General features: G+C 41.7%; 1 protein-coding gene across 1 annotated transcript in view; it reads right to left on the bottom strand.

The window, feature by feature from the left end:
• Positions 1-1,863: 1,863 nt before the first annotated feature.
• Positions 1,864-17,696, bottom strand: part of SYCE1 (synaptonemal complex central element protein 1) — a 211,413-nt gene continuing 195,580 nt past the window's right edge. The window contains exon 4 of the mRNA XM_044079034.1: positions 1,864-2,055. Within this exon, the coding sequence (XP_043934969.1) occupies positions 2,023-2,055 (33 nt within the window). The 3' untranslated portion in view covers positions 1,864-2,022. The remainder of the gene's footprint in view (positions 2,056-17,696) is intronic.

The following is a 17,696-nucleotide window of genomic DNA, read 5'->3' as shown; positions in this document are numbered from 1 at the left end:
TTTGATATTCTCACTTCTTTCTGGATGATATCACATCTAATGACTGCCTTGCGTAGTCAGTGAAATGTTTAGTCATGTCCACCCCAATAAAGGATGTCAAATGGACTAACAGCTTTTGACTCAAGACAGATGGAGACTTGCTTAATTTGATGAACTCCACATGTGACATATAAACCCTGGAAGACGCCATCAAAGACGAAATCTTCTTTGTGTTAAATTTGCTCTGCATTCCACCAGCTGTGGTAATAGTTTTAATGTGCTATTTGGCAGTGTTTTCATCAGTAATAATGTTGGAACCACATCCAGAGTAACTTCATCTGGTTCATTAGATAAAAACATAAGAATGATGATTCTACCATCTCCCAAGAGAATCAGACACTATGGTGAGTCAGAAAGATTGAAACAAGATAGACAACTTCATGAATTTCCATTAGCAAGCAGACCCCAGAAGACTGCTTCTCACTACAAGGGGAAGCATGTCACTTCATGAGTGAAGGTTTGGTTGAAATGTTGGTAGACTTCATTAACAAAACTGTCAGTGAGGAATGGTTTCTTAAACTCTTTAGTGACCAGTCATTGGCAAGGTATTGTCAAGATGGCCAAAAGGACTTGTCTGTATTGAAATTAGTAAGTCTTTCTCTTGTGGAGGGTTTGGATACTTTAAAGAGTCTGATGACTAATAATACATTCTGTAGTGTATGCTGGTCATCAAAGCTTTTATTGATTTTGATGAAACACCCTTATATCACTCTCAACTGCTTGAAGGCAAGAGTAAATGTCTGCAGCAACAAAACATTTGCAGTGTGTGTAAGCTGTGGGATTGTTGACTGGTCCCACAGAAAAGATGCTGACCGTATACTTTTCCTGTGAGACCATTTTTAGCTAGAAACACACTTGTAGAATAATGTTTCTTTCTGACTTAACAAGGCTTTTGAAGCTCACATAAAAAAAATTCAAAAATGAAAGGAAATGTTGATACCTGACTAAAAATCAAATTAAACTAAAAACAAATACCAAAGATTACTGTTGGAGAAAAGTCGAGAGAGAGAATTTTTCTAAACAGTTTTAACACATACGCAGTGGCCAAAAGGAAAAAAAACCCACTAAAGATGGGATTGTCCTGTCTTTCTTAGATAGCAGCAAAGAGGATAATGACTCCTGAGTCAAGTTGAGTGGAGCCATTGAAGAGCCAAATGAAGTTTTTTGGTGGAGCTTCCATCAAAAAGCAAGATAATTATATCAGAAGTATAACCTACTAGTTAGAAACATTGCAGAAGTTCCATCTTTGATACATTTTTATGCTTATTTTATACCTTGCTCTCTTGGTCTCTTTTAAAAAAATGCCCCTGCGTTAACAAACCACACAGTCATCAGAATGCAAAAATAAATGGGTGGCATCAGCAAAGCAATGTCATCTCTTTTCTCTTATTTCACAAAGCTAGACTTGAGACTTGTCCTCGAAGCATGGTTTTAGAATGGATTTCCTCTGCATCCTGCTTCTTAATGAAGGACTAGAACCGATATGGGTGGGTTTGCAACTTATTTGCCAAATTCTTTTTCATGATTTTTAAAGACAGCATAAGGAAGTTGAAAATTGCTGATATGGATTTAAACTTTTCACTCTTGCTGCATGCTGTGGTTATCAGATTGTTACCACTTCTCTTGAATGGTTTAATCAGGTACACGAACTGAAAGTAAAAGAAACCTTAAAGTACATTGCAAAGCAAATGGTGCTGTTAAGAATAAACTAATCGTTCTATATTTTACATAGTTATTTAATAACAAAACAAGTAAAACAAATAGTATCGGTGCATTTCAATTAAAGCAGAAAAATCTGAAGAAACGCTGAGCAAAACACAGATGTCATATCATAACATGTTTAATTCTAACAGTTTTGTGTTTTATTTATTTATTTTTACAGTTAGCAGAAAATATGGTTCTAAACAAATTTAAACAAAACTCTTATTTGGAGATGACTCCAAGTAAACAACAATCTCCTCTGTCCAATATCTGGCTTCAGAACTAGTCTTCACTTCTGATGATATTGGATGGAATCTGTAATCAAAGAAAGATGTTAGTTTTGTGCTACATCTTTATTTACCAAAAAATTAAAGTGACTTATTATAATTGTTGGTTTGTAAGCAAACATGTGTCACAAGTGGCTTTAAGCCAGACGGGATTTCTTCACATCACCAATTTCTCTGAATAACCACTTAGTTTTAATGTTTTTTAGATTATACCGCCAATGTAAAAGACCAACGACATATGCAAGGTAAATGTAAGGGGAAAAAAAGTAGTCACAAACAGGCCTTAATGTAGCATTGTTTTTTTTTTCGTATTTTTCTTTTGTGATATATATATATATATATATATATATATATATATATATATATATATATATATATATACACACACATATACATACACACTTCCCAATGTGTGTTCAAATGCTGATAGTGAAAATCCTGAAATGGTGGAAAAATTATATGCTATTAGAGGAAATAGATACTAAATCAGTTTTATATAAATGTGCGTGTGTGTGTGTTTGTGTGTTTGTGCGTGCGTGTGTATCTATATATATATATATATATATATATATATATATATATGTGTGTGTGTGTGTGTGTGTGGATCTAGGACGTTTGCTCGAGTGAGCAAACGTCCAAATCCATAATAACCGAACACACTTTAATGAAAGCGCTTTTATCGAAAAAGCGCTTTTGTTAAAGCATGTTACAAAAAAAAAAATAAAACATTACATTTACATTTTAGCAGGGGGGCTTCGCCCCTCTGTGCCCCCCACACACCCCCTACTTTAATATTTTCCCTCCAAGACTGCACTACAGTGGGGAAAAGGGAAATTTCCCTTACCCGCACCGTAGTACAGCCTTGGCAACATGCATACTTACACGAAAGTGCTTCTTTGGTGAAAAGCACTTTCATGTAAGTATGCACCCCCACCCCCCTACTTTAATATTCTCCCTCCAAGACCACACTACAGTGGGGAAAAAGGAAATTTCCCTTATCCGCACTGTAGTACAGCCTCGGCAACATGCATACTTACGCAAAAGTGCTTCTTTGGTGAAAAGCACTTTCGCGTAAGTATGCCTGGCATTTTGGGTTTCTGTCGTTTGCTCACTCAAGCAAACGTCCTAGATCTATATATATATATATATGGGTCTACTTTGTTTCGCTGAATCTCATTTCACTGAATTTCATTTCACCCTTACCACTTCGCTGAAAACTCAAATTACTGAAAACTCATTTCACTGAACTGCAGTTAGTATATATGGCACTGTGTAGAGTACTGTAAGGCAAGTAAAAGGTGTATGCCCTTTTCCCCACTGTAGTGCGATCCTGGAGTTAGTATATATAGTTATGGGGGGTTGAGTATATATTGTCTTCTGGAGAGAGTTAGTCATTTGTGTGGCAACTATGCATGTCTATTTCTTAAAATGTATTGTTTTTAAGTTTTTGGTAAAATTTATTTTATTTTTTATTTTACATTTGTTGACCGGGATGGTCTAACTAGATGCATGCCCATTTTCAGTAGAGTCCTGGGGAGATGAGCTCCAAGAAGTTGTATTAGTACAACTATTCAGGTCAAGGTTATTATACAGATACAAACTTAAGTTTCAACAGTTCAAAATTTTACACAGTTTGAACATAAATTTAGGTAACAAGTTATGGTACAGATACATACTTAAAATTTCAGCAATTGCAAAAAAAACAACTTGCATAGTTTGTACAGAATTTGTTGGAAGCAATTAGATGAGGTATTTTACACTATTTACAAAATACTTGGCTATACAAGTTAAATTAGCTGTAAAGGGTAAGATATGTCTTTGTAAAGGATAAGTAAAAGGTGGATACTGACAAAAGTCAGAGCAGATATCAGGTCTATAGCAAGAGAGAGAAGGGAGCCAGATTGGATTAGTCTGGATTTGTACAGGGACATAACCAAAGGGTTTTAAGATAGAGTTTCAGATTGTGCTTAAAAAGTGTAAAAGAAGACAGTGATGTAAATTCATAAGGGAGTTGGTTCCAGTTTTTCCCCACTGCATTAGAGAACTTTTAGTTATGTACTTACCATAACTTTAGATGTTTGGGATCCATCTCGCCTACATTCTGAACTGAAGGGTTCGGAGCCGATCCTCGGCTCTGACTCGGCACGCTATACTATAGAGCGAAGTCTCTTATTGGCTGAGCTATTCTATATCCCAGGATGCACCACCACTACGTCCCCAGATCTTGTTTGTCCGCACACATGCACACACACATGTACTGTTGATATAACATTGCCAGATGTTTCAAGATGAAACGGTTGAACTTGAACCGTCCGGTCTCTTCTGATCTCCAAGGCAGGGGGAAGGAGGGTGGGTTATTAGGAATGTAGGCGAGATGGATCCCAAACATCTAAAGTTATGGTAGGTACATAACTAAAAGATGTTATGTGATCCTATCTCGCCTACATTCTGAACTGATGGGACAGCGTCCCTAGCACCTGATTCCTGGGTGGCTCACTGGAAAACACTCCTGAGAACTGTGGAACCGAAGGAAGCTTGCCCCCGAGATGCCACATCCAATTTGTAGTGAGAAATGAAGTTGTGCGAAGAAGACCACGTAGCCGCAGCACAAATGTCACTAATGGCAAGCTTAGAATGAAAAGCTGTTAAAGTAGCCATAGCCCTTGTAGAATGAGCTTTCACAGTGGTTGTAAGCTCTTTATTAGAAATGGAGTAAGTATGACTGATACAGTCCCTGATCCACTTGGCAATAGTGACCTTCGTGACGACTTTGCCCAATTTATTGTCAGAAAAAGACACAAACAACTGATCTGTTTTCCGTGTTTGTTGCGTCCTATCTAAATAGAAGCGCAATTGCCAGTGAACATCCAATGTGTGGAAGATGTATTCCGCTCTGTTTGAGTACTTTGGGAAGAAAACTGGAAGTTCTAATGACTGTTGCAGACAAAAACTGGAACAAACCTTAGGAACAAAGGATGGATTAGGCCTGAGGGATACTCAATCCTTGTGAAAAACCAGGTACGGTGGTTTGACAGATAGGGCTTGAAGCTCCGAAACTCTTCTGGCTGATGTAATTGCAACCAAAAAAGCAGTTTTCCAAGAAAGAAATTTTAAGTCACAAGTTGCTGCCGGTTCAAAGGGGGAAGAGGTCAAAGCACGTAATACCACATTGAGATCCCACGGTGGAGCAGGATGAGAAATCGGAGGTCGTAATAGCCCAGCACCTTTCATGAAGGCTTTACACAACTTGTTGCTCATCAAAGGTGGATCCATAGATTCATGAAAATTGGAAATAGCTGCCAATTGGACCTTGATGGTAGAGACCGAAGAACCTTGATTGAATAGAGAAGCTAAAAACTTCAGGACCTCTGACACCGGGACAGTTATAGGATCTAGTCCCCGGAGTTGAGCCCAAATAGCAAATCTCTTCCATTTGCTACTATACAATTTCCTAGTAGAAGACTTGTGGGCCGAGGACAAGATACGTATGACTTCCGGGTCCAAAGCATGGTTTCTGACTATAGTCGGAAGAGGAGGAGCCAAGCTGTTAACTTCAACGAATGAAGGGACTGATGAAGTTGTCCCGACTGATGGATCAATAGGTCCGGGACCTGATCCAGGAACCATGGACTGTCCAGTGCATATTTCCGAAGATAGGGAAACCAGACTTGACGAGGCCAGTATGGGGCAACTAAAATCATCTTGCTCCCTAAGTGAGTCACCTTCTGGATCACCTTGGGAAGGAGGGGAACTGGTGGAAAGGCGTATAACAGGCCGGTGGGCCAAGCATGGACTAAGGCGTCTTTGTGAATCTCCCCCGGAGCTGGGGTGAGAGAGAAGAACTGCCGGCATTTCACGTTGAGCGGGGTCGCGAAGAGGTCGCAACAAGGAGTTCCCCATCTTCTGAAGATCTGAGTTGCCACTGTATCGTTCAGAGACCACTCGTGAGGAGAGAGAATAGTTCTGCTCAGTCTGTCGGCTATTACATTGGATCTCCCAGGGATATGTGTCGCTACCAGAAAACGTTTGGTCGCAACCGCCCAGTCCCAAACTCTCATGGCCTCTCTGCAAAGGGGATAGGATCTGGTCCCTCCCTGCTTGTTCAGGTACCAGACTACTGACATGTTGTCGGACTGAATGGCAATTACGCCCTGAGGGAGGTAATCGTGTAGTGCTTGCAGAGACAGAAGCACTGCCCTCATTTCTAGTATGTTGATGTGAAGGAGACTCTCGTCGGAATGCCAATTGCCTTGGACTGACCTGCCCAGGTAATGCCCCCCACCCATCTGGGAGGCGTCCGTAGTCAATGTGGCCACTGGAGGTGGTGGAACGAAGGGTCGTCCCTGATCCAGGTTGGAGGAAACAAGCCACCAACGAAGGTCCTGCTTGCAGGTCTCCGTGATCCGAATGAGGTGACTGAGGGGGAGATCCTGATAAGACCACTGGACCGACAGGAGCCACTGGAGAATCCTCATATGTAATCTTGCCAGGGGCACTAGGAGAATGATGGCCGACATGGAGCCTAATAGTTGTAGGACCATCCTGGCTGGGGCTCTGCGTTTGAGAAGCAAGGCTCGAACTTGAGACTGTAGTGTCTCTATCCTCTCTATAGGAAGATAGACCCGCATTCGCTTTGAATCTATCTCTACTCCGATAAACCGTATGCGCTGAGATGACAGCAACACAGACTTTGGCCAATTGAAAGTGATTCCTAGGGAGGTGCCTAGTGATATAGTGGCTGCTAGGTTCTGTAATAGTAGATGCCTGGAGGTGGCAGTTAGGAGCCAGTCGTCTAGATACGGAAACACCTGGAATCCTAGACTCCTCAGATGAGCAGTCACCACCGCCAAACATTTGGTGAACACCCTGGGGGCTGTGGTGAGACCAAAGGGCAGTGCGCAGAACTGGAAATGACTGTCTCCCAGGCTGAAGCGCAAATGTCTCCTGGATGCTTGATCTATCAGGATGTGATAATAGGCGTCCTTGAGATCTATGGAGCACATCCAAACACCTTTCTCCAGTAGCGGGAGAATGGATTGTAAGGTGACCATTCGGAACTTGGACTTCTTGACTGATCGATTTAGGTTGCTGAGATCCAAAATGGGCCTCAAGTCCCCGGTCTTTTTTGGCACCAAAAAGAATTTTGAGTAAGTCCCTAATCCGGTCTGGTCTACGGGGACCGGTTGGATGACTCCTTTTTGAAGCAGCTTTGAGATTTCGATGGCTGCAATATCCCGTTGACTGGGTGGCGGGTCCGGGATTTTCCTGGATGGTGGGGGGGGGTTGCGAAAAGGGGATGACGTAACCTCCAGGCGATGATTCGGAGCACCCATCGGTCCTGAGTGATACTCTCCCAGGCCTTTAGGTGCCTCGAAAAACGACCCCCAACTGGCTCCGGAGCTGCGCAGTCGGGCAATCCTTCAGGGATGCTGGAAGGTTGAAGAGCCACGAAAGGACTTGCGGTCTCCAGTGTTGCAGGGGCCTCTGCCGCCTCTGGGACGGTGTCTTCCTGAAAAATTTCCCCCTCCTCTGCCTCTAGAAGGGGAATCGTCCTGCTGCGAGGGGTAAGTCTTCTGAGATTTACAGAACCACATTTTCCCTCCTCTTTTAGCCTTGGGATAAGGCCGAAAGGGAGAGGAAAACCATGCCCCTACGGCAGTCAAAGTCTTACCCTCTTGTTCACAGCGGGTCAAGGTGTCCTTTACCTTGGGTCCAAACAAAGAGGACCCATCAAAAGGAGCGTCGGCAAAGGAAGACTTGAAGGCTTCCGCAAAATGACACAGGCGGAGCCAGGCTTGTCTCCGTAGAGCAACACCCGTACCCACCGCTCTACTCGCCCCCTCGGCTGCATACGAAATGAGCCTCATGGATGAGTTCGATATCGACGATAGAGTAGCCAACTGAGAGCTAACCGTCTGGGCCAACTGCTCAGGTAGGTTACCAGAGAGGGTATCTGAAAGTTCCTTGATCAGATCCCTCTGAAGTCTAGTGAAGTGCGTCAGGTAATTCAGAGACCTTAAGGTAAAGGCTGCTGAAGTAAGGGTGCGCTTCCCGTACTGGTCCATGCTCCTAGACTCCTTATTAGGAGGATGGATGGACGTCGAAGCCTCTGCCACATCTTGCTGGGTAGCAGATGCCACCACCAGAGCATCTACAGCCACACCCTTGGTGAGAAATTCCTTTTCCGGGGGTGCTGACAGAAATTTGTTAGGGCGAGCAGGCACCGGTTCCACAGAATCTGGATGTTCCCACGCTCTTCGAAAGATCAAATCTAGGAGCTCATCGAAGGGCGGAGACACCCAGGAGGCGGAGGGCTGAGCCCCGAAGGCCTTGAGGAACACCGACTCGTCAGCGGAAGGGGGTTTGGTCTACCAGACGCCTCGTTGTTTGAGGACTTCCAAGATGTCCGCAAAGGAGACATCATCCGAGGACGACTTGGGGGACCCTTCCGCATCATCAAGATCGGTGTCCAAGGTGAGAGACTCGTCAGGGGAGTCGACGTGCTTCCTCTTGCACTGTCTTTTCCTTGGGGGTTCCTCCGAAGACTCTTCAGAGGGACCTCCAGGAAGGGGGGAACCCCCAATGGGGGTGACCTCAGGCCCCAGGGCTCCGCTGTCTTGAGACAGGGGGACTACAAAGGAACCAGTCTCCGTGTCTAGGGAAGGTGCTGGTGAGACAGCGGAGGTAGCCAAAGAAGATTTGGCCAAAGCGCTCCTCATGGCTCTAAAGGCCGGACCCCCAGAATCCTGGGAAGGTCCGACCCCCAAAGCCACAACAGCAGACGGCACTCCCGCAGCCGACGCACCGAGGGAGAGGCTCTGAACCGAAAACATCAGTCCCAAAGCGTCACCCCCGGGGCCGACCGAGGAGGTCCGTGTACCGAACTCCGACCCGAAGGCCGGGGTAGGAGTAAGGGTCGGAGCCGACCCGGAAACCTCCATCGGCTCCACCAGCACCGACTCCAACGGTGCCGAGGCTGTTGGAGGAGGAACCAAAGCTACAGGGTGGACAATCGGCTCCGGAGCCGATTGGGCTGGAGCCGAAACTAACTTTTGGAAGACTGGAGACTGAAACAGCCTTTGGAGCACCCTGTCAATGTCCGAATCCGACATCTTGGAAGACCGGGAGGAGATTGACCGGGTCCGAGTAGACTTCTCCACCGGCTCCGAAGGACTGGGGGACCGGCTTCGAATTGTCTCGATCAATATCGGTGCCGAAGGAGACTCCATTGTAATTTCCCTCGGTGCCGAAGAGGGCTTCGGCGCCGAAGGGGAAGAGTCTGAGTGGGCAACTCTCATCGGCTCCGAAATCAGTGGAGCCGATGAAGGTGACCCGCCTCTCGAAGCTCCAGCCGTCAGCTCCGAAGCCAGAGGAGTCGAGGCTGGAGGCATCGAGGCAGACCGTTCCGCCCTCGTCTCCGAAGTCCGTGGAGCCGATGGAGAAGCCTGCCGAGATTTCTTAGAGGTCGGTTCCAATGGGCTGGTCGGAGCCAACGATTTCTTTTTCTTAGAGGGAGAAGAGGAGGAAGATAAAGCCTCCTCAAAAGTAGGTTTGATAAGCCCTTTTAAAATCAATTTATTCTTCCTCTCTTGGAGGACCCGAGAGGAAAAAGCGTGACAAATGCTGCAAGACTCCTGAAGGTGTTTGGGGCCTAAACAATACACGCATAAGGAGTGATCGTCCGTAATGGACATCTTGTAACTGCATCTGGTACATTTCTTAAACCCCGATGGTCTGTGTTCTTTAGACATAATTGTGTACAGTCACTACACACTATTGTAGAAGGAAAGAATAAGGCAATGCCCAACTCTATTACTACACTAATTAAGAAACTCAAATAAACAGGAGGTTCAAGAACCCTCTAACTAAAAACGGGTACTTGACCAACTAAAAGGACCATAAAACTCACACAAAAGACTCACTCACGCGCGAGGGGAAGGCCCCTCTAACTTAAATGGAAACCATTCCCTGAAGACAAATTTACCACAAAAAAAATCAATAAAACTCAATCAAACCACAACGCTAGCCGTTAAAACAGCTTTTGGATCAAATTTAAGAAATTTCCTGACAGAAAAATCTTTAGAAATAAACACTTAGCTCAGCCAAGTCCGAGACCACGTCTTTGCTTGTAAAGCAGCAAACGAGATCTGGGGAAGTAGTGGTGGTGCATCCTGGGATATAGAATAGCTCAGCCAATAAGAGACTTCGCTCTGTAGTATAGCGTGCTGAGTCGGAGCCGAGGATCGGCTCCGAACCCATCAGTTCAGAATGTAGGCGAGATAGGATCACATAACATCAAGGCATCTCCTGTATTTTTTTAGATTTACATGTTGATACAAGTAGTTTATTAGATGATCTTAATGTTTTGAGGTTTTTATATTGGGTAAGGAGGCTGGAAAGAATTGGGGTATTAGTGGGTTGGAAGAGGGTCTTGTGGGCAATGGTGAGTTGGTTGTAATGAATCTGATTCTGGAGTTCTAGCCAACCTAATTGTTTCAGGTTATAGCAGTGATGGGTCCTGAAGAGAGAAGCAGTGGCAAATCTGGCAATGTTGTTATATGAGTTGGTCATCTTGTTCAGGTTATATTTTGGCAGGTTTGTATATATGGAAGAAATATAGAGAAATGTGGAGATAAGGTGGAAGTGAGCAACAGTGGTTCGAGCTAGTGGAGAGAGAAAGGGTTTAATCCTGTAAAGAGATCCTAGTTTCTTGTTAACAGTTTTTATGGTATTGTTGATGTGGGTATCAAAGTTCAGGTTGTTATCAATAGTTACCCCTAAAAGTTTAGTTGTTGGATCAGGAGATATGAGTATGTCATTGTTGGATGAGATTGAGAAATTGAGTGGGAGTGACTGGATGTAAACAATGATAGCTACTATATTAAATAAGTCTGGATCGACCCCTACTCCAAGTGCTATATTTACACCCTGGTCATAAATAACTATGAATCAATAATTATGAATCAAGGAACAGTAACAGTCCCTGTATAAATATACAGTACTGAGTTCCAATAAAAATAAACATATATGTGACCATTCAATGTTGTTTGATAATTTGTTATGTTGTGCCAAAAAACTGAGGGGACCTCACCGGAAGGTAAAGTTTGAATGAATTTGGAAATACTAGAAAAAGCGAGAAAAAAGGGAGAAGAAATTACTGTTATAACTAAGTTACCAATTATAAAACCTGCAATAATCAGGACAGAACCTTCACTTTCAAAAGAGGTTAAGATGCTAAATATCTCTAAGAATTTAGGGCCCTCAGGCCAGCAATGACATTACTTGTTTCCATTGTAAACTGCATCTATTATATGGGTAAACCTAAAAAATTCTTTAGATATCCCGACCAGCAAGTTTCAGTTTCATTAGTACATCATAAATGAAATTATTAATTGCCAAGATAAAAATGCAGTACTGTATTAAGATGCCTGTATATACTAATGTTGAAGCATAATATGCTTGTGTCCAGGACTCATATAGTGGGGGTACCTGACGAAACAAACATAGACTGAAGTTTTTAATATTTGAAATAAATGTCTTCCTTATGATATCTGGTCCAATACTCCTAAGAGGTAAAGCTATATATTTTTAAGACTGTTATGGATCAAAGGTATCTAATCCAAAAGATGCTGAATATTAAAGTTGCATTATCTGTTAACAAACTGCATTAAATCCTTCAATCTCATTCAACCATAATATATCACATCTGATGTACGACTATAGTATAACCACTGTAAGTCAAATATAACAATTCTGATGTGACATGAAACTTTCAAGAGAAACAAAACTTATATTAAAGCCCTTAGAACTCGCCCATGTTATGGAAGAGTCCAAAAGCCAAGAGTTATCACATTAAAACCGAGTGTGTGTCATAAAACAAGAAACATCCCCACCAGTATCTATCATTTAGGTGCCCACGTTCAAACAGTTTGGAATAGTTACCATAAATCAAATATCAAACATTCGAACTCTGATGTTACATAGAACCTTCAGAAAAAGCTGAAGATTAAGTGAAAAAACATCATTCTCACATATATGTAATATTTTTACCCAAAACCATATAAGTCTGAAGGTCCAAAATTATTTCAGTAAAACAAAGCGGGTGTCATCCGCTTACGATGTCGAGACCTTCCGTTTGTATGCCAACATTAATACAGACCCTATAATTCACATCGAACACTGATGAGAACGTTTTTACATTTGTTTAACCTTAATAGTCCAAGATTCTTCAGCATACCAAGCAAATATTATAAAAAAAAGCATCCGTTTTATTAGCACGACATTCCGTTTATGTCCCTATGTTGAAAAAGTTCCAATAGTTTCAGTCAAGCATTGAACTAGTATTGGAAAAATATTTATGAGGCTTATATGGCCATGAAAGTACACGATTGTTCCAACAAAAATAAAGCGGGTGTATATAATCCAAGAAAACATCTGCTTTCAGTAGCAAGATCTTCCCATCCGTATATTCATGTTAAACAGTCCCAATTGCTCACACTGTTGTTAAACACTGGAAAAATATATTTGTAGGACTAGTTTGCCACAAGATAAACACCATCAAACTCGTTTGCATAAATGAACATTTATCAAATGCCAAGTCTGAGACCTGCAAAAAAAAGGCCAAAGCCTTTAAATGGAAAACAGTACCTGTAGCAATGTCAATATTTTAGATGCGCTCGTTAATGGTATTCCAAATTGTAGTAGACTTCCCTGGGCAAGAAATAAAAGTTTATGTCCTGCAAGGTGACACAATTGAACCAAAATCCATCCTTCCTTGGATAACTAATCCTGAAAATAGCAGCATTCCACAGACCAACAGCAAAGGAGTAAATCCAAGATAAGTACAGTCAGACCTCTGCACGTACAGCTACTGCATGGCTCAGAAGCATGAAAGAATTACAAAAACATGGTAGAGCCAGCAAACAGTGGACCATAATCCGTTTATTGAGGGAAGAAGGAAAGAAACATACCGGTTTCGGCCTTTGGGCCTTCCTCAGTGTTTGTAACTGTTATAAAATCCACAGTGTATATATATATATATATATATATATATATATATATATATATATATATATATATATATATATATATATATATATATATATATATAGTGGTCCAGCGCCACCTGCAGTCCAAAACAAAATTGCACACATTTATACATTCATTTTTATATATATTCATTTAAACCAGGGGAAAAAAGTACACCTAATTTAATAATCCATTTCTTTTCCATTTTGTTTAATATTGTATGCCAACCAGATTCATTACCTGTATTCCGTTGTATAATGTCAATCACAGTAAATCTAAACTTGGCCTTTGGGTGTTTAATTGTATGTTTGTACAGTACATTTGTAGGTTTACAAGTCCTAATGTCACTAAGATGTTCTGAGATCCTAAATTTGACACAGCGGGAAGTTTGTCCTACATAAAACGCTGAAAAATTGCATGATGACAAATAAATCATTAGTACAACTATTCAGGTAAAGGTTATTATACAGATACAAACTTAAGTTTCAACAGTTCAAAAATGTACACAGTTTAAACATAAATTTAGGTAACAAGTTATGGTACAGATACATACTTAAAATTTCAGCAATTGCAAAAAAAAAAAACAACTTGCACAGTTTGTACAGAATTTGTTAGAAACAATTAGATGAGGTATTTTACACTATTTACAAAAGACTTGGCTATACAAGTTAAATTAGCTGTAAAAGGTAAGATATGTCTGTAAAGGATAAGTAAAAGGTGGATACTGACAAAAGTCAAAGCAGATATAAGGTCTATAGCAAGAGTGAGAAGGGAGCCAGATAGGATTAGTCTGGATTTGTACAGGGACATAAATAATGGGTTTTAAGATAGAGTTTCAGAGTGTGCTTAAAAAGTGTAAAAGAAGACAGTGATGTAAGTTCATAAGGGAGTTGGCTCCAGTTTTTTCCCCACTGCATTAGAGAACAAGGCATCTCCTGCCATTTTTTTAGATTTACATGTTGATACAAGTAGTTTATTAGATGATCTTAATGTTTTGAGGTTTTTATATTGGGTAAGGAGGCTGGAAAGAATTGGGGTATTAGTGGGTTGGTAGAGGGTCTTATGGGCAATGGTGAGTTGGTTGTAATGAATCTGATTCTGGAGCTCTAGCCATCCTAATCATTTCAGGTTATAGCAGTGATGGGTCCTGAAGAGAGAAGCAGTGGCAAATCTGGCAATGTTGTTATATGAGTTGGTCAGCTTGTTCAGGTTATATTTTGACAGGTTTGTATATATGGATGAAATTTAGAGAAGAGTGGAGATAATGTGGGAGTGGGCAATAGTGGTTCTAGCTAGTGGAGAGAGAAAGGGTTTAATCCTGTAAAGAGATCCTAGTTTCTTGTTAACAGTTTTTATGGTATTGTTGATGTGGGTATCAAAGTTCAGGCTGTTATCAATAGTAACCCCTAAAAGTTTAGTTGTTGGATCAGGAGATATGAGTATGTCATTGTTGGATGAGATTGAGAAATTGAGTGGGAGTGACTTCCTGGTAGGAGTAAAGAGCAAGAGTTTGTTTTTTGGGGGTTCAAGAGGAGGCAGCGTTGTAGAAACCAGTTCTCTGTTATACTAAACATTTTTTGGGTTAGAGTCTGTAGTTGAGATTGAGATTTAGCTGAGCAGATTATTGTCGAATCATCTGCATATTGTATGCAGTTAGCTTGGGGAATAGCTTGGTTTAGGTCGTTGATAAATATTGAGAAAAGGAGGGGGCCTAATATGGAGCCCTGGGGAACACCTAAGGTAACAGGGAGATGGTATGATAGGTTGTTGTCCCATAGGACAGCCTGTTGTCTATTGTCTAAGTAGGACTGGAACCATTTAGTAGCCATTGTATCGAGAGAAAAGGATTTTAGTGTATTAATAAGTAGATCATGGTTGACCATGTCAAAAGCTTTGGAAAGGTCGATAAAAAGTGCCAAAGAGAGAACATTGTTATTATGGCTGGAACTGATGCAGTCAGTGAAGGATAAGAGAGCAGTAGTTGTGCTATGGAAGGGTCTGAAGCCATGCTGACACTTAGCCAGAAGATTATTCTGAGGTAGATGGTCTAGTAACTGTCTATGGATACACTTTTCCATTATTTTTGCCAAGGGGGAGAGTAGTGCTATGGGACGGTAGTTAGAATATTCTATAGAATTTCCACCCTTGTGTAGGGGAATAATGTGGGAGATTTTCTAGATGGCTGGAATGGTGCTTTCTTGTATGGTTCTATTTATCAACAGTGATATAGGATATGCTATGGCTTTGGCTGTTTTTTGCAGATATTCAGCAGGTAGCTGGTCAGCTGATGAGGTAGATGGTTTTAGCTTGTGTAAAAGGATGCAGATGAGGGAGGTTGGGACTGGTTGCAAGTGGTGTACTGGACGAGAGTTATCAGCAAAGGTTGGGAGAACCGAGCCATCAGCTGTAAGTTGATTAGCTAGTGATTGGATGGTCTCTGTGAAGTAGGTATTAAAAGCATTTGCAGTTTGCTGTGGATTGTCAGGATTTTCCCCAATAGGGGGTGGTGTAGTGGATTGGCCTGGACAAAGTAAGCTGTTTATGCTGAACCAGAACTTTTGTGGATTATTGTGGTTAGTTTGCTGGAGATGGCAGTAAAAGTTTTTTTTATCTTCAAGTATAGCTTTTTTTGTCTCATTTCTTATTTGTCTGAACTTTTGTTGGTCTGTGGGGTTTTTTGTTGATCTCCACTGTGTCCAGACTATATTTCTATGCTGTATTTTTTTCTGGTTTCATTAGTAAGCCATGGGGCAGGTTTAGATTTAATTTTGATAGATCTCTTTGGTGCATGGTGGTCAAGAATTGTTAAGAATTTTAGGTTAAAGTAGTTAACAGCCTCATCAAGTGGAAGATGTTTTATGGGTGACCAATCACATGCTTTTAGTTCAGTTTGGAAGTTATCAGGGTTAAACATTTTTTTGCTTCTTATTGTTCTATATATTGTAGGGTTGGGAATGCTAGACTTTTGCCTGATTATGTAAGTGAGAGAATAAAGAAAAAAGGAGGTCATTGTCCTACTGTACTCATTCCTTATTAGTCCCATTATAGAATACAACACCCCATTTGGTATGTACCTCTCAAGACAGCTACAACTGCAAAGGCCACAGAAATACCTCACTAAAAGAATCACAGGTCTAAAGCAGATGCCCTATGCTGACTGTCTAAAAAAACTCCAGCTATACTCTGTCGCATATCGTCTACTCAGAGGCGATCTCTGCTTAACATACAAGGTCATGTCAAACCCAGAACTGTTGGACATGCTACATTTAAAGAAATCCCAATCCCTCAGAACCATACCCTCTAGGGATCTAAACTTGTCATCACAATAAACAAAACATGCTGGAGGGATAGGTTCCTGACCCAGAGACTCCCCAGACTCTGGAATAGACTGCCCATACATGTCAAACAGAGTGCCTCTTTGGCCCTCTTCAAAAGGAACCTTGACAATTGGATGGGAGATAGGAAATTCACCCTGGGGATCACATCAGTCACCCTGCTAGTCATGGGCTAAGGGAAGTAAATATTGTGGGAAGAAATAGCCAGGGAATTGTTATGGCTAGGCTTGTATAGACCCTAGGGCTGATAGCCTAGTACCAACCTATGAACCTATTCCACCAGGGTGGCTTGTATTTTGAATTAGTTCAGTACTTCTTCCTGGTGGGTACAGCTGCCTCTCTGCAGTTATTAATATGCTTGTATATGATTTCTTTGAACAGTTCTGCATAGGCAGCAGTGTTCTCAAGGTTTATGCGGGCTTGAAATTCTGCTAGGTTACCACTTAATAGCAGGAGGTTAACCTTAGCGTAGTTCCTGAATATTCCAGGTATAGCTGGGGGTCCAGGTTTTATTTTTACTTCAAAGGAGACCATTTTGTGGTCTGACCTTACCAGGGAAGACATTACAGTAGGGGGTGTGCAGCAATCTCATATATTAGGAGGACCAGATCCAGTATGGCTGCACCCCTGGCTGGTGTATTGACTATATGGTTCAGAAAGTTTGTTTACAAAATCCAGGAATCTCTGTGCCTGTATGTTTGGTGTTGTGTAGGATTCCCAGTTAATAGTGGGGTAATTTTGGTGTTTCTAATAAGTTTAAATACATGGTATGGGATTCCTGGGTCATAGAGGGGGTCCTATAGCTGGCAAGGAAGTGATACTGGATTTTTCCAATGGTGATTTGAACATGGAGCAGCTCAACTGTATTGTCCTGTTTGACCAGCCTTGAGGTATATTTATCTCTGATGTAAATAGAGACACCTCCACCTTTAGTCCCTGTCTGTGTAGTAGGAAGGAAAAAAGAAGTTATGTACTCACCATAATGTTCCATGTTTGTTGTGTCCATAATCTCACCTTCTTTCTTGCTGATTGGGTTCGGAACCAAGAAGTTCCAACTCAGCCTTTTTACTAAAGCTTTTGAGCTTCCACTGGCTCAAGGCTATACCCTATTCCATGATGCCTAGAGAAGGTAACCCACATCTTGTTTGCAAACCACTAACAAAATGGAACTCATATCCCAAACACAGTGTTAATCATCCTTAGCCTAAGTCTTATGAGGCAAGAAGGGAACCAGAGTACATTTGTAACAATCCAAAAATTCCTCTCGATCCTCCAGGAGTGAAAGTAGGGGGAAGGAGGGTGGGAC

This window comes from Protopterus annectens, chromosome 8.part0 (genome assembly GCF_019279795.1).
Source record: "Protopterus annectens isolate FY-2018-M chromosome 8.part0, PAN1.0, whole genome shotgun sequence".
NCBI classification, from domain to species: Eukaryota; Metazoa; Chordata; order Ceratodontiformes; family Protopteridae; genus Protopterus; species Protopterus annectens.
The sequence above is the reverse complement of the archived record's forward strand: the minus strand, read 5'-3'. Positions and strand labels throughout refer to the sequence as shown.